General features: G+C 31.5%; 1 protein-coding gene across 2 annotated transcripts in view; it reads right to left on the bottom strand.

The window, feature by feature from the left end:
• The window catches only part of LOC129807754 (TOX high mobility group box family member 4-A-like), a 187,052-nt gene that overhangs the window by 157,929 nt on the left and 5,813 nt on the right, over positions 1-23,310 (bottom strand). The window contains exon 1 of one of the 2 annotated variants that reach the window (XM_055857219.1): positions 16,983-19,132. The exons of the other annotated variant lie outside the window; for it this stretch is intronic. Within the exon in view, the coding sequence (XP_055713194.1) occupies positions 16,983-17,048 (66 nt within the window). The 5' untranslated portion in view covers positions 17,049-19,132. Of the gene's footprint in view, positions 1-16,982; positions 19,133-23,310 lie in introns of those variants that run through there. 2 annotated transcript variants of the gene reach the window in all.

The raw sequence follows: 23,310 nt of genomic DNA on the forward strand, positions 1-23,310 counted from the left end.
GTTGTATTACTGTGTTATCACACTTGCACATTAAAATTTTAATATGATTCACATTAATTGTCGCTGGTGAGAGTCCAAATGTGTAATTTGTGTGTTTGAATCATTTTATATTCAACATTTGATCTATTTGTTTCTCTTTAATTTTTTAATGTGAAAATATTTATGCTTTAGGTAAATTTATTTTTGCAGGCCAATTCAACTTCTTTATTAATAAATAGAAAAACCCCAAATATTGAGTGACTCAAAGACACAAATAACATATTTGGACGCTCACAAGCGACAATTAATGTGAATCACATTAAAATTTTAATGTGCAAGTGTGATAATGCCGTTAGATCAGGAAAATTTCATGAAGTCGATATTTGGATATCTTTCTTTCTCGCATGTTTTACATATGTCTATCTCATTCTCTCGCACTCTTCTTCTCTTAAACATCACTCCAAATTTAATTTAGCTCGAACGAATTTTATATGCGAAAGAATGAAATAGGCATATGCAAAACATGTGAGTATGAAAGGGATTCGAATTTCGACTTCATGAAATTTTCCTGATCTAAAAGGTGTGCTGGAGCCATAAGATCATATTTATTAAGGTGACAGATCTGTCAAAGTGACATTTACAGTTTATGTTAAATTTAAACAAAATATTTATAAGCTACGATATGCTTGTTTTGCACTAAAATCTCAATTAAAATCCATCTCTTTGATGTCGAATTGAATACTCCCAAGTATTTAAAACACTCCTTAGTTTTACCCCCTGTAGTTTGATTGCTCAGGTGCTTCTGACATCTATTTTTGTGGATTTTTTTTCATGTTCCTACACTAAAACGCAGGATCAAAAGTGACGAATGAAAGACATAGAAGACGACACGAAGAGACATGGTCAGTGAAATTCTTTAGCATCATCAACATCCAACATTTTATAATCATCGCATCAATTGGGAAAAAAGGAACGAAATACCATCGTTTTCTTCTGATACTCTCCGGGATGGAAGGGAAAAGGGGAAATTTTTCATCCAAATAGCACTAGATTGAAGAAGATGCAAGATGCAGGGTGAATGCTGTTGGATGGAGATGGAAAAGAAGACAAATCAGGTTTTTGTCTTCGTCTCTCTTTTTCTTCTATATTTATATATTTTGTTTGAACCTACCCCTTGTACCTCGCCCTGCATTGGCATCTCTCAACCACGAAAATGGTTATATGGAAAAGAAAATGAAAGACACCATCATATACATATATACTGAGATTATTATTAAAAATATCCATGTGTCAGAGTAAGACAGCGAAAGAGCATAATATTCCACCAACCATGTGAGTTAATAGCAATTTGATGGAACACCTGGCCAAGAGACTCTGGCAACACCAGACACACACCAAAACAGATTCCCAGGTTAGGTGAATCCAAAAAAAAAAAAACAGCCAAAGAGAGATGAAGATGGGGAAAAACAACAAATCCAACTACATTGACAGGATTGTTTTTTTTTTTATTTTATTTTTACCTTTTTCATGTTCAATTTTGTCTGAGAAGCTCTAAATTGTAACAATTTGAGCAAGTCTCTCTGTGAGATGATGTCCAGGAGAGGGACGAGATGGTGCAGGAGGAGGAATGGGAAATAATAGAGGAGGTGAAGAAGAAGGCAAAATCACAAGAGAAATTATTGGGATTTCGGTGCATTGGCATCAACGTTTTTTTCCTTTAAATTCATCCACCTCTTTTTATCCCCTTTTTTCCATCCTTCATGATATTGCTCGAACTCAGAGACAAAACTAATATATATATATATATATATATTGTAAATACTTCGAACCGTGTATATCGACTCCCTATCTTTCATATTCTAGTCGAATTTTGCGATAATAGAATCAATTTCATTATTTGTACAAAATCAGTTTGAAATGATTTTGGTGAAAAATGAAATATCAGTCACTGATCGATCGAAGGAGGCGCATATCCGATTGCAACAGGTTTAGACTTGCCAGGGATTCCAAGGCCTTTCCTATGAATCTAAACTCTCTAAAATCGATTGAGAAATGTGCTCTCAGAAGTTGTTTAACTTTTGACCTTGAAAAATGCTTCAAAGGATGACTTAAGGTCATTATCGTATGAAGGCGATATATCCTCGGTAAAGCTATACGAGCTATTGTGGAGGAACCTTGATTTAAGGGATGAATCAAATTCAGGATCTTAGTTTCAAACTCCTTAGGATTGACAGGTATCCTTGGTAACCTAGGTTACTTAATCCCGAGACCCTTGAGCGTTTGAAAATGAATGAAAAAAAAAGAACGACATGTTCACTTACATATACTGGGAAAGATTTGAAAAGAATTTGGAAACCGATATGTGTCCGTTTTTCTGTTTGATTCAATCCGATAGAAAAACGGTCAGAGTTATCGGCTTAAAAAAAGTAGTAGATATTGACATAAAGAGAAGAAATTATACATAAGTTTCCACGGAAGTTAGAGTCGTAGTTCTCTCCGTATCGGATGCGAAATAGCGGTCTGATCTTGTTTTAGAACAACAACAGTTGCTAGAATTGACCTTGCAACAATATAATGGACAGCTTCGAACTGGAGGTTTATCCAAGTTCCCGAACGTCTTATCTATGTAAAAATTAATTTTACTGATTCTTCAACATATATTGGATCATTTGCCCTAAATATCTAATCCTAAAGAAAAGCTTCCTAAAAAATCTGGCCTGGTAAGGAAGTAAAGGAGTTAAGTCATATGGCCAAGCCTTATACGAGTTTCAGACCTGAAGCTTAGCCATATGACTTAACTTCTTTAATTTTTTATCAGTCAATACTCTTTGGAAAATTTAAATTTGGACTGAATGTTAATGATAAATGATCCATTGTCTCTAATAAATCAGTGAAATTGCTTGTTTCTTTTTTAAGATATCGAGATCTTAAGGAACTGAGCTAAACCTCTAGTCTGAAGACCGCTTTAGTTCTGAAAATAGTATAAGTTTGGCATAATGCTAGTTTCCTAGACATGAAGGTAACATCGGCAATACAGCAATACCCTATATAGTGTTAGTTAGGACTATCTTCACTAATCAAGACGTCAATAAAATACAAAACACGTTCAAGATACACTAAACGGTTTACTAGTAAGTTCAACCGGTATTTTATCTAATTTCCGGACGTTTCGAGTCTCTAAAACCATGACAGACTAATTGATTTCAAGAGTCCAAAGGATCACTCTCGGTCTGAGGACCCAAATAGAATCAGGCTGGATCTTCGATTTAGCCTGTAAAATTTAGCAGTAAGTTCAATCGGTATTTTATCCTATTTCCGGATGTTTCGGATTCCTAAAACCATGCCAGGCTAATTGATTTCAGGACCCCAAAGGTTTACTCTTTAACGATCAAGGTCTTAGGACCCAAATAGAATCAGGCTTATCTTCGATTTAGTCTGTAAAATTTAGCAGTAAGTTCAATCGGTGTTTTATACCAATTCCGAACGTTCTTGATTTCTAAAACCATGCCAGGCTAATTGATTTCAGGACCACAAAAGGATTAGTGTTTAAAAGTCAAGGTCTTAGGACCCAAATAGAATCAGGCTGATCTTCGATTTAGCCTGTGAAATTTAGCAGTAAGTTCAATCGGAGTTTTATTCCAATTCCGGACGTTGCGGATTTCTAAAACCATGACAGACTAATTGATTTCAAGAATTCAAAGGATCACTCTCGGTCTTAGGACCCAAATAGAACCAGGCTGATCTTCTATTTAGTCTGTAAAATTTAGCAGTAAGTTCAATCGGTATTTTATTCTATTTCCGGACGTTTCGGGTTTCTAAAACCATAACAGGCTAATTGATTTCAAGAGTCCGAAGGATTACTCTTTAAAGATCAAGGTCTTAAGACCCAAATACAATCAGGCTTATCTTTGACTTAGACTGTAAAATTTAGCAGTAGAAGATTAGGCAAAGAAAATTGACGTAGAGGACCTCTAATCGATAATCCTAAGCCCTCATGGCAAAATTTTACAGATTAAGTATTCTCGAGGATTAACCTTGGTCTATTTGGGCCCTTATAGTAGAGGACACTATGATCCCACCAGTTGTCATATATTTTTCCGAAACGTGGGTCTGAGTTTATCAGGACGATTGTTCGGTGGTTATTTGGAGACGTAATACGGTTCCTGTAAATGAGATAGGACTACACCGGAACCTAAATGGCGTCAGGTGTGTTTTAGTGGACTTTGAAGGATTGGTAATCTGGTTCCCAATGTTGAGAACAACCCATCCGAAAATATCCTTTAAAAGGGATGCTCTACGCTTCAAAGAGACAAGGCCGACCAAGTCTATTAAGGACGGACATAGTGAATCCGGACGCCGCCAGTTCAGACAGACTCGGATAACGAGGAGTTCTTCTTATTCAAATCAGGACTAGCGATTGGTTGTCAATTTCTCTTTTTACAAATTAATGATAATATTCCGATAAGGTTCTCAACTTCAATTCCAAATCAAATTTATGTGCATTCTTTTGCAAAGAGGAGATTATTATTGATTTTTCGTATTACCATAAAGTTTTACAGTCCAAAAACAAATTAAGTTAGTAAAAAAAAACTATATAAAACATAATAAAATCAAGGATATATGGTAAAGTGGATGAAAAAAAATTTCAATGCAAACATTTTTGAAATATTAATCGCTTATTAAATATTTTTGTTATTAAATTCCTCTTTCGCATGTCTCTTGAGAAAATATTTAGATAGCACTTTTCTCCCCTCATTCCAATTTTTCCTCCTACATTTTACTTCCACATCAAACAAAAATTTCATTCCGCAAAGAGTTAGTCTAGCAGATGGATAACAACGAAAAAAAATCCGTACATACATCGTAATAAATTTATAGAGATAAAAAAAGAGTTAAAAGAAGAAAAAGCAACACAACAGCATTTTTCTTGTGGTTTTCTTCTCATTCTTTCTCTCTCATCAATTTTTGCCTCCTTCTTGCTCTTATTTCTCCCTCTCTCTCTTTCTTCTTATTGCTATGTTTCTATGTGCAGAGCGTGTGAAAGAGATGAAAATAGACATTTAAACACAACATAAAAGCAATAAGATTGCATTTTGCTTGAGAAAATTAAACCATGTGTTTAACCGGTTTTCTTGACATTTCAATATAATCAATTTAATTATCCTTCCTTTTTTACATCTTATACCTCCATCTCACTCACACGACAGAGACAAAAACAAAACAAAAAAAAACAATTACTTTTTTTTCTAATTTAAAGAATTCTCTCTGTGAAGAATTTTCATCAAATTGGGTGACTTTTGAACTCAATTCACGGGAAATAATAAAAGAGGGAGAGAAGAGATAAGAAAACTTCAATTAATCTAATCTCTCGCACATTATTTATAAATGTCTCCCCATCTCCCTCTAAACACTTTGCCTGAAACTTTTGGTGTTATCTGTGAAGCCCCCCTTAGTTCGAGGTTATTTTCTAGATAAAAACTTTGATTGTAATTTTAGGCCATTATGAAAAAAATCTCCGGATCTTTTTTTTCCAGTGTTTGTGTACAGAGTGACTAAATCTAGTTGATCGAATTTATTTAAAATACATACATTAAGTTTTTATATAAATACATTGATTAAAAATTAGGAAGCAACGGGCATTCTAAATATTTTTTCTAGCAGTTTTATTAAACATTCTCTGACTTGTAAAATTTAAAAGAAAAGTATTTATTCTTGCAGTTTTTAAGAAGTAAGGTAAATCCTTAAGGTTAACATGATATCGCTGGACGAAATGAATTACAACTTAATCACGCAGTTAGTGTAATCAATAAGTTAATGTTTTCTAGCAGTTTTACTATTACAATTATTTGCAAAGTTTATGACAATTTGCAAATTTTTCCTGCCGTTTTTTAAATTTAGAACTTCTTAGAACTTCTTTTTAGAACTTCTTTTCATCCAAAAACTGCTATAAATACTTAATAAATATTTTAATTAAATAAATATGATTGTATTAAATGTAAATCCTGGAAATCTGGTTTGGAAAAGCCTATTTCAAATTTTTGAAATATATTTATCTGCTTGTAGCATTTAACTCCAAACTGATAGAATGAAGCTGAGCGATTGAGATCTTCTCAGAATTATATTTTTAGATTAATTAATAATAATATTAAGTGTATTTGTATCACGAAGTTCTAATTCAAGCGGTTTACCACTCGACGATAAGATACCTATCTATTATAAGATACCTTTCCGTATGGAGGGATAAATATACTAAATTTTTGTTTAAATAATTTTTTTCCTTGGAACACTGTGAGCTGTGTCCGAGATCAATTTAGGAATTGGCTTCAAATAGTTCTATATAAAAAAAATTAACTTGCCACATGCTTGATTCTAGCACTTTAGGATTGTCTTTATTGATCTATTTATTACGTCTTATTAACAAGGAACATCCTGTACTGCTAGAACTAAATAAAGAAAATCTCACAAAATGCAGAGGTGCATTCTCTGCATCTGCAGGACTAGATTAAGAACCCTAAACGTGAACTCATAATTAAACAAAAAGAAACCTTCAAATTTGTTTATAAAATACAATTCAAATGCTTGAAGTTATCTCTAACCTTGGGTAGAAATGAAATGTCAAAACTGCTAGAAAAAGTACATAAAGACAACGTGTTCAAGGATTGCTAAAGACCTTTTAATTTTGGATAAATTTGATACTTCACGAAATGGTAAGTTCTCTCTAGTTGCGATATGAGAACAAAAGTCTAAACTGCTAGAAAAATTTACAATGACCAATTTTTAACATCTAAATATTATACCTAATACTTCAAACTGGCAAAGTATTTTTTTTTTTAAATGGAAGTGAAATACACAAAATTGTGTTCGGTTTTTAAAATAAATCAAATATCGAACTGCTAGAAAATAGTAATAAGAACTATTGGAGTATTTTCAACATATGTTCAACTTGGTTTATAAGCCTAGGAGTATTTTGTTAGTTATGAGTATTTGTTTCAGTCAGAACCCCAATAGCTCAGTGATAGAGCAATCGCTTAGATAGCGAAAAGTCCGAGTGGACGCAGGAATTTTTCCCGTCTCAGATTAGAACTCAGGATTGGGTGTTCACTCGTTCTAACTGCAATCAATAATTAATAAAAACATGTTGAACGTCCGTAATATATCCTTGAATATTGGATAAATTTAAAACAGTTAGAAAGAATAAACCCTCTCTAGTTTTGTAATAAAAGTCGAAGTTTAAACTGCTAGAAAAATTGAAAGACCAATTTTATTTGACATCTTTAAATATTTTACACAATATTTTAAATGGTTAAATTATTTTTTTAACGCAAGTGAAATATATGAAGTTGTCTCAGGCTTTCAATATAAATCAAATTTAGAACTGCTAGAAAAGGGTACTAGGAACATATTGCCGTCTTTAAAGTATTTTTAAAATTTTTATAAATTTGAAACAGTCCGAAACGGTAACTACTCTCTAGAATTTAAATGAGAACAAGTCCAAACTGCTAGAAAAATTCCAATTTAGTCTTTTAATTAAGGTGAAGTAGAAATTTGATATTGAATATAATATCAAAACTGCTAGAAATATTTGTTAAGGATGCTGTTCTTGTCCAGTTCTTGATCTTTACCATCAAATTGCTCCAATTGAGGTTTTTAGATGCAATTTACATTTAAATATTCACACTGAACTTTCAAGTTGTGCATTTTATTATAAATTCCACTTTCGATTGTGGATTTACATTTTATCTAAATTCAAAGTCGTTCAATTTTGGACACTTGGTTTAACCTATTGTGCAGAATAGGCAGAGTAACAGAGAGGGATGATAAATGGTAAAGAGGGTGACTAACATCTCCCCCTTCTCACAATGTGATCCCCCTAACTTACTCACCCTTTTCAGAACACTGAGAAAAAAATAATTTTCGCCATCTTTAAGAATCGATATCAAAGTTTTTCTTCATGTATAATTTTTCCTCATTGAGTTTTTTTTTCGTCAAAGATTGTCGTTTGACACAGTATTAGGAGCCAACTACAAGAAGAGGAGGCAAAAAAGGCCGTTGATGCAAAATGAAAAGGTGGGGAGAGAGATACTGTAATACTTTCTATAAAGTTTCTTTGATAGAAAGTTATCCAACAATAATTATTAATTGTAAAAGTTGAATTCATGTTGGCAATGTATAAATTTTATGTTGGAGAGTGAGAGAGAGAGAGAGGAACGCAAAAGGGGGACGTTATTTCAGTTCACCACGAACTCCTACCCGCCTCCTTCCCACAGCACCCCCCATTAGAAACTTCGTCCACCAACAACACCCCACAGCCATCAGGAAAATGCACAAAACATTTTCAAGATAAAATAGCAATTAGTGGTGAGAAGACGCGAAATATCCAACAAGGGAGGAAGTGAAATTATATAAAATGCAATTGGCTTGCCTTATAACTTTTATGGTGTTACATAGCATGGAAAATGTTTGATCAATATAGAGCATAAATGAGTAGAGAAGATTGAAATTGAAGAAATAAAAAAAAACATTGTAATTTCATGAAAATATTCATGGAATTATTTGAGAATTCTCCAAGAATTTTCTCGAAAGACAGCAAAGCAAAGAACGAAAAAGGAAAAATCTACATTGGACTTGTAAAGCAATTGTAAGTTTGACTTTTATTTCATTGTATCGAGGTATTTTGAAGATGTACAAGTTGCTGTGATTTTTCTTGTACTACATAGATTTTTATAATGGTTTTTAAATTACAATCTTAACTTAAAGAACTGACGTAATTTAAAAAGGCATTTAGTACAGACATGTACTAAACCACCAGGTGATATAGAACGACTATTCCTGCAAACTTGTAGAAAAATAATAATAAGTGACAATCCTCGTATTTAGATAAAAAAAAGTGCTCTAGTTTTTTTTTAGTACTAATTAAACTTGGTTATGTTCAAAATAACCTCAGTTTTATGTCATTTCAAAATGAGTGAACTGTTTAATCTTTACTAAATTCTAAATCTCACTGAGATCATTAAAAAAAATAGAAGTACAGGAACATATTTAGCACACTTTTGTACTAAACTGACAAATAGCAGAAATTTTAAATTTTTGCACAACTTTATGACGATTCAAGGTAAGAATAGCTAATTCTGACGTGAATCATTAATATGTGACAATTCTCGCATTTAGATATAAAGGGTTTTTTTTATTGTTCTTTTAGTACTAATTAAACTTGGTTATGTTCTAAATAACCTCAGTTTTATTTCATCTCAAAATGAGTGAACTGTTTAATCTTGACTAAATTCTAAATTTTATAGAGATCATTAAAAAATCATAGAGGTACAGGAAAATATTTAGCACACTTTAGTACTAAACTGAAAAATAGCAAAAATTTAAATTTTTGCACAACTTTACGATAATCCAAGGTAAGAATAGCTAATTCTGACGTGAATTGCTAGTATGTGACACTCCTCGCACTTAGATAAAAAGGGGTTCTTAAATTTGTTTTAGTACTAATTAAACTTAGTCATGTTCTAAATAACCCCAGTTATATTACATGTCAAAATTAGTAAATTGTTTCTTTTTACGAGATTATAAGTCCCACTGAGATCGTAAAAAATTATAGAGATACAACTATCCATTTAGTACACTTCTGTACTAAATCAATAAAGAAAAGGAATTTTGTATTTTTGTACAAACATACGATAATTCCACGTAAGAATACCTAATTCTAAGGGGTTCTTTTATTGTTGTTTAGTACTAATTAAACTTAATCGTGTTCTAAATAACCCCAACTGTATTACATCTCAAAATTAGTAAATAGTTTCTTTTTACGAGATTATAAATCCCACTGAGATCGTAAAAAATTATAGAGATACAACTAAACATTTAGTACACTTCTGTGAAGAAAAGACAAAAAAAAAGAAATTTTGAATTCTTGTACAAACTCACGATAATTCCAGGTAAGAATGGCTTATTCAGACTTGAATAATTAGTATGTGACAATTCACAAATGTAGATAAAAAGTCTTTTGTATTTTTTAGTACTAGTTTAACTTGATCATGTTCAAAATAAACCCAGTTATATTATATTGAAAAATGAGTGAATTGTTTATTTGTTACGACTTTTTAAAACTTACAGAGATCAATAAAAAAAATTGTAGAGATACAGCTAAATATTTAGTACACTTATGTTCTAAATGAACAATAACAGACATTTTAAATTTTTCCTCGCACTTATGATGATTCAAGGTACGAATGGATAATTCAGACATGATTCACAATGCATCAGTCCATACGATAAATTAATAAAGTCACAATTAACGTTGGTATATTTATACCAAAACTATACATGTTCTAAAAGATTATTTATCCATTTTTTAATTGTAAGTACAAATGAACAGTAAATCATTTTAAGAGATTTTTAGCCAGAAGATGAAAGATAACACGTTTGATTTTTACACAATACTTTATAAGAAAATAATAAATTGAAAACTCAATCATTTCTCATTATTTAGCACATGCCACTGTACTAAATTTAAAATTAGGGAAAAAGGCCAAGAGGTAAATTTATTTGCTTTTTCTGTGATAAAATGGGAAAAGTGCAAGGGGAAAGTAATTAATTGAGACTAGAATCTTTAATGTGAATTTATTACATGAACTTATTCGTGTACTAAAATACTTATATAGATATTAATGTCCATTTAAATTAATGAATGCAAAATTTTACTCAGGAATTTTTTAAACAGTTCTTGGGCACTTTTTAACGAAGATTAATCACTTTAAAAGTTTAGAACATTCATGTACTAAATTTATTCATCACAAAATATCCCTTTTTGTCATAACGAAATATCAAACATTGATTTGGATTAAATTTAATTAAAAAAACACTCGATTAAGTTTTAGTACAAAGAAGCTACATACCATAGAACGAATAAGTTTCTAATGTAATAACTTCATTATTTTTGCAAATGTAGTCTCATGTACACTGTATAACTACCTTGATCCCCATGGGTTTCCTTTGCATCAAAACAAGTTCAAATTCACTCTCGAAACATGAGATGAAAATTTAATTTTCAACATCAAAATTCACAAATTTCTTCTTCATCTTTCCCTCTTTCTTTTTTTTTTTTTTGCAAATTGTGCCCACCAGAATCTTCTCAATTTCACCTTCTCTCTCGGCACAAAAATTCCTGCGGCATCGTCTTAAACATATAAAGTTTTTTCTTTCTTCTTCTTTAGCTTGTGAGACTCATAGGTAAGCAAAATAAAAAGATAAATAAATTATTTAAAAGTGTCCCCTTGTCGTTCATCAATCCCCTACATATTTATTGCTCCACACCACCCTCCCGGCACACGTCCCACTTTTGCCATCCTAAAACCCCATCATTCTCCAACATTTATCTCGGATAGCTAAAGGAGAGTGAGATAGAGCAAAGGCAGCAGCAGCCCAACAATAACGACGACGACAAGAATAAATTATATTGTGTGCTATTTGAATTGCATAATTTATACTTGGTGGTACCCAACTAAATGCAACTCTACTACCATACATTCATATACAGTACACATGAGACTGCAAATTTATACATTAAATTGGTCTCTATGTTGAAAATTCACGTAAACACAGCATTACTTTATGCTGCAACAACAGACAATATAAAAAAAGCTAAATTTTGAATTGTCCTCAAGAAATGGCAAGAAAAAAAAACTATATTGAACAATTGTAAATTCAATTAATTATGTTCCAATTGTGCAAATAGAGTGAAAAAAATTATGAAAAGAATTGAAAAGTGATATAAACTTTTAGTACAGGCATGTACTAAAGCAAGTTTTGAGTTGAATTGTTCAATTTATATTTGTTTAACACGAAGATTCTTTCTATACATTTTCCAATTTGTCACAGAAACGTTAATTTCTGACATGAGTTGGTTTAGTACATACCTGTACTAAAAGCTTTATAATAACTTGAGTATTTAATATAATTTTGAGTTATTATTTTATTAAAAAATGTTATTCTAATTGACATACAAAATTTATTACTCGTTTTTCTTGTACTAAAACCCGGCCTATAATTTATTACTCCTTCCTGTATTCTAAAATGCGACATATTTTTTGTCCAAATTATACTATAGAAAAATAATACCCAATAACCATAAAATTTTATACTTCTAACAAGTTTTAATAACTTTTAGTACAAGAAATCTGATGAATCCAGAAGCTGTACTTTAAAAAACTCATTTATAAAAACATTTTTTTACATAATAAAAGAGCATTCACCTCCGTCAGTAATTAAAGAAATGTTCATTGAGCGACTGAAAAGATTAACAACAACAAAAAAAACCCAAATGCCAAGGAGATTCAGAAGCAAAAATACCACAAAAATTGCATTATAAGATATGTTATAATGAAATAGAAAAAAAAAAACTACTTTTAATTTCTGGTCAAATAGGAAAACAACAATAGATTTCCTTTTTTTTCTTGTCTTCAGTCTCTCTCAAATCACATTACTCATTTTATTTTGCCATACATCTCACCTCCATCATCCCACTAAATTGGTAATAATTCTTGCCCAATCTCTGTGCATTCAATTAATTAGATTAATTGACGAGTTGTGAGTTTGCTATTGCAAGAAGAAAAATTTCACGATTGTGAGCAATAATCGACTAACTGAATTATTTCCAATTAAAATTACACTCTGCCACAGTATATTCCACTTCTTTGAATATTTCGCCCCACTTACCCCTGCTCCACCCCCCGCCCTGACACTTCATATCACTCTCCCACCAAAGATGATGTAACAATGAGAAATATACAAATTTATTGTTATAGTATAAAACAATCCATCAAGGCCGCATGAGGCTAAATTGCTTCCAAACCAATTCATAATTCAATTTTGATAAATTGCCACGGGGGATACACTGTGAGAAAATGAGAGCAAATGCTATTGTCAGGAAGTGTAGCAATCTGTCAAAATGACAAGCAGCTGTCATACTTATTACCTGACATTTAATACCAATAATCATGTCCGTTCGAAAAATCGAAGAATCTCTTTAAAACTTCGAAAGGTCAATTCTTGACAAGCGTTTGTCATTAATGTTAATTAACGTTAGTAGGGGGAGGTGGGGCTACATTGATATACTATTTTTTCGCCTATTCCTAATGAAGTCTAATGAATTATTTAATTTAGATCCACATTTGTTTTATTTACCCAAATTACATCATGTTAAAACCCAGTTTCCTTTAGAAATATGCGATAAAAACGTATAATAATGTAGCCCCATAGCTCAAAGTAACCCCACCTCCCCCTACATATTATTAAAACTTTTATTGTGGAGTAGGTAGTAAACAGATAAAAGAAGTTTATCAAGAACTTATAATCTTCAATAATGTATCACCAAATTGTGAAACTCAAATTAGCTTTCAAATTTGCATGAGAAATTGATAATCTCCTGCCATATTTAAAAAAAGAAATTTCGAAAAATTAAAAAATTTCGAAATCACTAGACTTCGAAAAATAATAGCAACATTTTAATATGGAAAATAAAGAGTTAGGCAAACATTGAAACTGTTACTTTCAAAACTTTGAAGCAATAAACTTTATAAACAAATATCTTAGAAAAAAGAAAGACGTTTTTTCGAATATCGAAAAAGATCTGCCATGACACAAATAACAGTTTGTATGGTCATATGACTTTCAAAGAGATAAAAAATGAAAGATTAAATGCTGTAAATAAATAAACTAAATAATTTCGAGAACTTGAAAAAGTTCTTTCGAGCATCGAAGAAATCTCTATCAAATCGAGACTGTAGACTATTTTATTAAATTACTTTCGAATTTGGAATAAAAAAAACTGAAAATTAGAAATTTTACAAAATTAAATAATTTCGAAAACCTTAAAATGATAAAATTCGAACATCGAAAAGTGTATTTGTCATATTGACAAACAGTGGATTATATCTTGTTGAGTTACTTTCAAAGTAATAAGCATTCAAATCTTTCCTAAAGGTTGAAGCAGTACTTTCGATGACCGAAAAGAACACTATCAGTCAAATTGACAACTCATTATGAAAAAATTCTAAATTTTTTTTCAAAAATTTTAAGAAATATTCTTGATGATCGAAAATAATATTTTCTACCAAATTTATAAGTATTTGAATAGCTTGTCAAATTATTACTAAACACAGTTAGAACGAAAAATACAGAATGAAACTTTATATTTCAATTAAATGAATTTAAAAAAAATGTTAAAAAGAGCATGATAATAATATCATTTTCGAAAATACTAAGAAATATTTTCGACGATCGAAAAACATCTTTAGTTAAATTAAGAGGCAGAATATTTTCTTGTCAAATGCCGTTTAAGATCAACTTGTTTCCATCAAATCACTTCGATAAAATTGAAATCTTCCTAAAATATTATGACATCCTGCCAATTTTGAAAAATATTCTCTATGACATTGACGTGTGATTGACAGTTTAAATGTGTCACAGAAGAACAAATGACATTGACAATAATCAGTCTTATTATTAATTGACATTTAAAAATGCATATCAATTTTTAGGACAGTGACAACGAAGTAGTTTAAAACAGACTAAATGACTAGGGGAAAGCTTACAGCTTCGCACACACTCTGGCTTCGAATACTTCAAATTTTGTCAGGCAATCTCCGACTTATTTATTAAACATTTATTAAAGTAATATGAAAAAAATACGAAGTGTTCAAATCCAGAGAGCGTGCTTCAAAGCCTTCCCTTAATGTCCTCTACACATTAAAAAAACATGAAAAAATTCTATACATATTACATCAATAATACCATATATGGACATAATTTTTTTAAGGCGTCTACACACTATGAGAAATTAAAAAAAAATGGTGTTTTAAAAAAAAAATCCCTTAATATTGTAAGCAGAAACGCCATTTTTTTAAAAAAGGATTTTTCCTTTTATTGTTCCCGAATGCAATAGTTTTGAAAATACACTCTTTTGAGACATTAAACAATTATCTACGAATTGTGATGTATATTTTCAGATAGTCCATACTTCTACACATTGGGAGCAATTTTTGTAAAAAATCGCATTTTTGACAGAATTTTGACGTTTCGACCTACAGCAGTGCGGACAATTTCCTTCAAAAGAGTAATTTTTGTCGAAAACTGCTCGCAATGTGTAGATGCCCTAAGAGAAACCGACTAAGTAAATTACTTTAGTTTAGCTGCGTTAAACGGGTTCGTTTTAGTTCAGCTGCGTTAAACGGGCTTCAGACTAAAGACTTAGGCAAGGCACTAATTCAGAGGTGTGCAAGAAACGTTGAAACCGAATAAACGTCAAAATAAGTTTGCTCTGGTAGCGTTTTGACCATTGCCGTATACGTTTTTTTTTGACGTTTATCAACTCTGCTCTAATTTCTTATCAGTTAGTACTTTAAGGAAAGATTTAGTTTAGGTTCGGTTATTAAAAACAAGTGACTTATTAGATTCTAAAAAAGCAATTAAATGCGTTGCTATTAGGATTTAGAGGTCTTATAAAACTGGGCTAAACCTCTAGTCTGAAAACTGCTTTAGGGCTCAAATAGATTCAGACTAATCCTTCAGAATGTTTAGCGTATAAAATTTGGCAGTAATTGATTAGATAAAGGAAATTTATGCAAAGGACCTCTAATCGAAATAAGCCCTAAGTGTGTGACAGTTTGGCACAAATATTTATTGACAAACTGCGGGTTAAATATTCATGAAGATCAGGCTGAGTGTCTTTGGAGTTTAACCGTGGTGTCACATATAAGATTAATATTAATATTAAGAAAAGCCGGAAAGAGAGGTACAGAGTATGCAAAATTTTAAATAGAAAATCACGTGTGTGAGAAAGAGTACACTCTAGTGGAGTAATACGATGAGTAAGATATTACTGTTCGTATTAATTGTTTTCTTAATTACAGGCAATTCGAGCAATTTTCCATGCATGCCAACTGTGACTCGGTCAGTTTTCGAGCGAAACGCAAGAGAGTGGCAAGATAATACACTTACTATCTTTTTTCGGCATTGTCGCAGTTCAGAAAGTATTAATCTTATATATGACATGGACATAAAAGTGCCCCACCATCCCCTAATAGAATTTACTCTAAATTTTTGTGAAAAGTCTGTGTTTTTTTTTTGTCAATATTCGCTAGTTTTGGCAACAACACAACAATGTGAAAAATGTTGAATTTTCAATTACAGAATAGGCCCTAACTGTCATACTTGTCAACTGAATTTGACAGCTGCTAAATACGTTACATGGAAATTATTTTTCAAAAATGTTAAGATCTTTCAATTATCAGGAAATGACCTTGTCATACTTCAATATGTCAAAATGTTAAGACCCCTTTGACAGTTTCTCTCCTGTCATTGACGTCGAGGATAAAAATTAATTGGCTTAATCGAGAGAATAAGAAAAGATTTTAAATTGAGATGAAGAACTAAACCAAAAGAATAGATGAGAAAAATTAATTAATTAGCAGAATCTGTTAAATGGTAGTAATACCATTTAAAACCTTAAACATGAGAGATGAAGTTTGAGTAAGGAATTCCAATTGGGCAGTATAGTGTGTGAGTGAGATAGCAAGATAACTGTATTGAAACGAATTTGGCATTGAGAGTTATTTAAAAAAAAAAAAGAAATACCAAACCATCAATAAAAAACACTTTAGAGTAATCACTTTTAATTGCCCTACCGATTATATCCAATTTAATTAATTTTTTATAGTCTTCTTTCATCCATTCATAGACTTTATTTATTTTTTCTCCCTCTCTGTCTTTTGCCCATCAAAGTCTTATGGACTACGCACTCTTACTGCGCCTATTAAATAAAATTAATGCACCTACTTATCTCTATCTATCTCTCTCTCTCTCTTTCCCTCAAAATGCATTAAATTTTTCATTATCATTTTAATTGATATTGGTTGTGCTAAATGGGGATTATTGGAATATTCGATAAAACATTGGTTTTTTTTTTTCAAATAAATAAATAATAATTTGTTTATGCAAACCTTGTATAAATATTGATCGAACATCCTGTTAACGTTCAAATCGGATCCTGTATTGTAAGCTTCCATTACTAAGAAATTTCTCTCAGTGTTGTATTTGTTGCTGAAGATGTCTCTTCAGGGGCTTTTCAGTTGCACAAAACGTTTTTCTTCTTTCTAAATCCACTTCAATTGAAAATTTTTAACTTTCATACACGAAAGATATATTTTTTGAAAAACTTTTCTTAGACAACATTGAAAGTGCCAGTTGATGCATCACTTCGCATATTTAAATCTCTTTTGTAAAATACAGAAAAATTTTTCTTCGAAAGGTATGGAGATATATCTTTTTCTCTCTATTTCAATTGCTGCACAAACACATTCTTTTCCTCGCCAATTGGCAACTTTCAAATAATTCGCGCACTTTATTACTTTTCTATTTATTTATTTTTTTTCTTTTGGAAATAAATATTCCAAAAAAACAAAAAAAAAACTCCAACGGAACTCTCACACGAGGTATGCAATATTTTTCACTTCTTGATTACAAGTCAAGCTTATTTTGCTTTTAAAAAAATTTATTTAATAAAAAAAAAACAATCTAACACACCTCAAAAGACGTCTTAATACACCAGATAAAAAATTGCTCACAATTATTTTTTTTTAATGTTGAGGATCACTACCACGTGAAATAAGAAACTAATCTCGAGCACAAATCAATTTAATATAATTAAAATTGTTTTTTGTTGTTGTCTTTCTTCTCTACCTTTCCTTGGGCAATTATTCAACTTTTTTTTTTCTTTTAAAAGATTTTTTTGTGAGGACACCTTGAGAGTCAATTGAGAAATTAATCTCAATAGTGCAATAAAAGAGAGCACAGAGTTCACAATCAAAAAGAAAAAAACGTTGAATAGTTCAAAATTGAATATCTTCGAATTACAGTTACCGAACTTCACGATTTTAATCAATTTCACAGAGTCAATCGTTTCTTTTTAAACTTTTTTGTTGTTGTTTTTGTTAAATCTCTTATTAACTTATACTTTTGTAATTTATTGAATTGATGTTTAGGTCATTGAACAACTTTTTTTCACCATCATCCACGGATAGATTCAATTTAATTTAATCTTCTTGTTTCAATTGGTAAAAATTGAAAAAAAAAATAGATGTTTTCTGTCTCTCAGCACGAAGAACTCCTCTCACACGAGTAATTCTGTTTTTCTATCATCAAAGTTTAACATCAAACACAAACACTTCACTTTGATGATTGAACCAGAAGAAAAAAAACCGGAGGATAAGAAGGAGATTTCACATGGGAATCAAATTTATTTGCATAGATATTCCTTCTATCACTATGTTCTTATATGTTACAATTACTGTCACTTTAACTCTTGCATTCACAGTCTTTCTCTTTCCATCAATTTGCAATTGAATCCAATTTGTTTACAACTAGAATAGTTCTCCAAAAATCCTAGATGTCGCTTCAATAGCCAAAGCTCTAAGATAATTTGCATCCCCAAAAAACAAACAAACACTTTTCGGATACTGCCAGACTATCTGATCCCGCGTTCTCAAAACTTTTTCCTGACCAAGACACAACAAACAATCTCTTGAGATTTTTGTTTTTCAAAGAACAACGCTACCAACACAGAATTGAGCACTTTCTCAAACAGCGGTCGGTGACCGAATGAGAAAAATACCAACGAATTGAGCTCAAGAATTGTATACGATACGATTAGTACACGATTCAACCACGAGGTATACATCCGATTCTGTCAAATCTCTCTCTCTCTCATTCTCTCCCTCTCTCAAATCGTTCCTCCTTCACATACACACACTCACATATACACCCATCCACCCATACCCCAATCTCTCTTTTTCTCTCACTCCTTCTCTCTCTCTTTCACTTAAGCAACAACACACCGAGATATCGCTATATAAAGTTTTTGATATAAAAATTCTTAGAGGACGGCCATTTTGAAATTGGTACAATTTGTATCAAATTTTGAAATGTCCCGCGCATGCCATAGTATTTTTATTATTATGATTGAAACACCACCTCGTGTCTCAGCTCACAACAAAATCCCTAACAAAAAAAAAAGAAAACAACATCCCTCAACCCCTTCCATCTCTTTCTTATTCACCCCCTACATCCCCCTCCTCAACCCACTCCAACCCCAACGCAACTCATACCAAAATAATACCACCCTCTCGCTCCCACATTCAATTCACATGTCAGTCAGAGAAGAAATAATTTGACATTTTCGATAGATAGAGTGGGATAGATGATAAATCATTATAAGAAAATTATTTAATTTTCTTTCCATCTCTATCTCTCCTTCTCTCTTCCATCATTTTATAGGAATGTTACTTTTCCGGAAGGAAACTGCACCACCCCACTCCCTAACCCCACCCCCTACCCCCTTCCATCAAACTTCAGTATTTGACAATTATTGATACATTTTCCGAAAGAAATTGACAAATAAATCAAAACTTTCATAGCACAAAAAGATATTTATCCTGAAACTTTTCTCATGAGGATTAACCCTTACACGACTATTGATACTATTATGATAAGTTAAAATTTTTTTTAATCTTAGAATACACACAAAGCTCAGCGATATCCGGCCGCTAATATTTGGCCTTCTAATTAGGGGAACCCCCTTTAATTGACAAATATTATTACCATGGTTGATGTAAAATTTAAAGATTTGCAAAACGGACAACTACATCTTGTTAATTTTTTTTTAGTATACCTAAAAACATCCTTTTGACAAAAATTTTAACAAGATCCAGTTACCGCTGACTTCACAAAACTTTTCTTTTAAATATAGGGGAGACTGGGGCAAAAAGTCACAAATCGAAAATTTTAAAATTCAATATCTTCCAAGATAAATAAGATAGCGGCTTAAAATTTTTTCCACAGATAGCCTCCATAGCTCTTCTTCAATGTCGTAAGTTTGTTAGAATTTGAACAAGGAATTTAGAAAACGAAAAATATCGAAATTTTAGCCCTACTTTTGATATATTTTCCTTGCAGAAGATATCAATTATTAGCTACTTATATTAAATTTGATGCTCTGGTGAATAATTTCCAAATTATCTGGATATTCTTTGAATAAGAATTCGATATCTATTTTAGTATTTTACAAAGATTCTTTTCTCTAGAAATCCTTTAATTAAAAACGACCACTTGGGGTAAAAAGTAACAAAAGCTATGGAGCAAAAAGTAACAAAAACCGAAACAATTTCTGATGTCCCACGGTGAAAAGCCAAAATTCCGAAAAGCCAAGATTCTAATAGCCAAAATCTCTAAAACAGGTCAAATTCCCGAATGCCAGAATTCTGAAAAGCCAAAATTCCGAAAAGTCAAGATTCTAAAAGCCAAAATCCCCAAAAAGGTCAAATTCTCGAAAGCCAGAATTATGAAAAGGAAAGATTCTAAAAGCCAAAGTCTCCAAAACAGGTAAAATTCCCAAAACCCAGAAATACGAAAAGCCAAAATTCCAAAAGCCAAAATCACAAGAAGATCGAAATCTCGAAAGATACAATTTCAAAAGCCAAAATCCTGAGTAGGTTAAATTCCGGAATAACCAAAATTCTGAAAAGCCAAAATCCCAAAAGCCAAATCCCGAGTAGGTCGAGATCCCGAAAATCCAAAATTATCAAAAAGAGAAATCCCAAATCCTAAAATCGGGAAAGGCCAAAATCCCGTATTCTTTAATGTGTTATAGCTCTGTTGTAGCTGTGTTTTTGGGAAATTATTTTACTCAATATCCTCCTTAAAATTTCGTTCCTTTCAGGATTCTGACTATTTGGGATTTTGACGTTGGGAATTTTGGTTTTTTAGGTTTTTGGCTTTTCGGGATTTTGATCGGCACGGATACTCTATGCGTAAATGGCTTTTTTCGATTGAGACGGGAGTCGAGATGATTTTATGTTCAAAATTCAAAAATATAATCCAAAATTCTATGAAATATCAAATAGAAATGTACTTAAAAATATTTTTTGAAGCAACTGAACAACTGTTTCGCGTCTTTTTTTTCTCAAAATTCTCGTTTCTTTCTCTCTCAGAAGATTTGCATAAGTCTTTTGGTCTCAAAATTGGGCTGAAATAAATTTAATTTGGCGTAATGTTTGAAATAAGTAGAAGAGTTCGGAAGAGTAGGATGGACATATGCAAAAGCTTTTAAAATAATAAATTCCTTGATTTAAAGAAATACCAATATGATGAGAGCTGTCGAAGTTTAAAATCTTTGATTAAAGTTGTTGTAATTTGAACGAAATTACGTTTTCAATAAAGTTGTAGATAGTTGATTATGTTGATTAATGTTGTTGTTTTAAAAATTACAGATATTTATGTTGTTGATGTTTGATTAGATTTGTAAGTATATAAATACATAAAATGTACCGTTTGAACGGTCGCCAAAGTTTTCAATCTTGCATCAGTGAGTGTTGTTGATTTGGATTAAAGGAATGCATTTAGATTATATTGATGTTTAATAAACTTCGAATGTTGATTAGAATTGTCGATGTTTTGAAACACTGATTTAAGTTGATTGTATTAAATTAATTCTAATTTTGTATTACGTTTAAGTATGAAATTAATTAAGTTTTACATGTCCGTTGATGGGGTCTCGGTAACTAAATAGACAGGGCTCTAGCTCAAAATTACAAACGCCTTATAATGAATTTCCCTCTTTTTCCTTAAACCGAAAGAAAATAGAAACTAAATATATGAATTGTATAATTTACATCGCGACGAATTGTTGATGAATTTTTACTGATACCACTGATATCTCTCAATATCAAGAACAACAACTATTCTGTCCGTAGTACTACAACAAACTAGCAAATGTGATTCAAAAAGTAATTTTGAAAAACAAATATACTTGTGACTTTTGACAACAACGGATTTGTTGTAGAACTTTCAAAAAGTTATTGATAACAGCATTATAACAACATTACAAGTTACAATATAATACAAGATTGATCCCGATCTAATTTTAATTCTAAATTTTATTTTTAAGTTCGGTCTCATTGTATTTCTCTATAACTTAATTGTAATTTTCCGTACACTGAGAGAAATCCGAAAAAGTCAAAACAACATTCCGGAAATGTTAATTTTACCCTGCAGTATTGATCCGAAATCGGTGTAAATATTACCCTTTTTAGGTGTATTATGGGTTAAACTTACTCTTTTTTCATGTTGATTTTACCCTCAAAAGCACTCAGAAAAAGGCAGTTCTAACTTTGTATGGGATTTGCAAAAATGCAGCTCTTGTCTGTAAGAATATTTTAAGAGCCGAATCAACCTAAACATGTCGTGCTTAGAATCAAGAGCTGTTTTCTAAAACAGATCAACTAAGAGCTGCCGCGTCTTGAGCGAGAGAGAGTACCGTCTCTCCAGAGAAAATTTTCAGTGACTTCCAGTGCTGTCAAATGACAGACAAAATAATTCACAGTGCAATTAATTCGCAAAGTTGTGATTGTTTTCGCGAGTTTTTTCAATAAAATTATAGTGAAAATTGTGGGGAGAAGCCTCTACAAGTAGTGAAGTGTCTTGTGGTGCAAAAAAATACAGTGCCGATAAGAATTACGTGGAAATTTGGTGAAGTGAAGCTCGAAAAATAGGAAAATATTTTTTCTTGAAAATTAGAATATTGTGCCCCACGAGCTCGCTCAAGTGTCTCGAGTGTTGTGAAAAGGTGGTTTTTTATTTAGAAAAACTTATATAGAGGAAAAATTAAAAGATTTTTGTGAGATGGTTCGGGTGAAAAAAAATTGTAAACATGTCGGGCATCTCGCTCAGCGATAATCGGATGGAGAAATATCTTCCCAAATGTGAGTTTTTTTTAGTCAAAAATTGATCAATTTCGCTTGGATTTTAGGAAAACAATAGGGAATATGAAATATTATAAATTAAGAAGTGTATACGGTGGCATAGGGCAATAAAAAAACGTGAAATTCTATTGTGTTTTTAATTGTGAGTGTACGTCAAAATTGTTGCGATACAGCAGAAAAAATCTGATACTAGAATCAAAACTCGTTATGCTTTGCTCCAAGAACTTGTTAGTACTTAAAATTCTTCCAGAGACTATTTTTGCCATCTCTGAAAATTCAAAGACTGTACGTTCTTGAACCAAAGCATATTTTAAAATAAATGCTTTCTTTCAAGTAAAATAGTCTTTAAGCTCAACACACGAATGCCCGTTCTTATATCAAGAGCTAAATTAAGAGCTGTTTCCACAGAGCTCTTTTCTGAGTGAGGTGTAAAATTAACATTAAAAAAGTTAATATATTTTTACACCCGAGATGTGTTAAAGTTATGACGAAAAAAAGTTAATTGTAGCCTGTT

The sequence above is a fragment of the Phlebotomus papatasi genome, chromosome 3 (genome assembly GCF_024763615.1).
Source record: "Phlebotomus papatasi isolate M1 chromosome 3, Ppap_2.1, whole genome shotgun sequence".
In the NCBI taxonomy this organism is placed as follows: Eukaryota; Metazoa; Arthropoda; class Insecta; order Diptera; family Psychodidae; genus Phlebotomus; species Phlebotomus papatasi.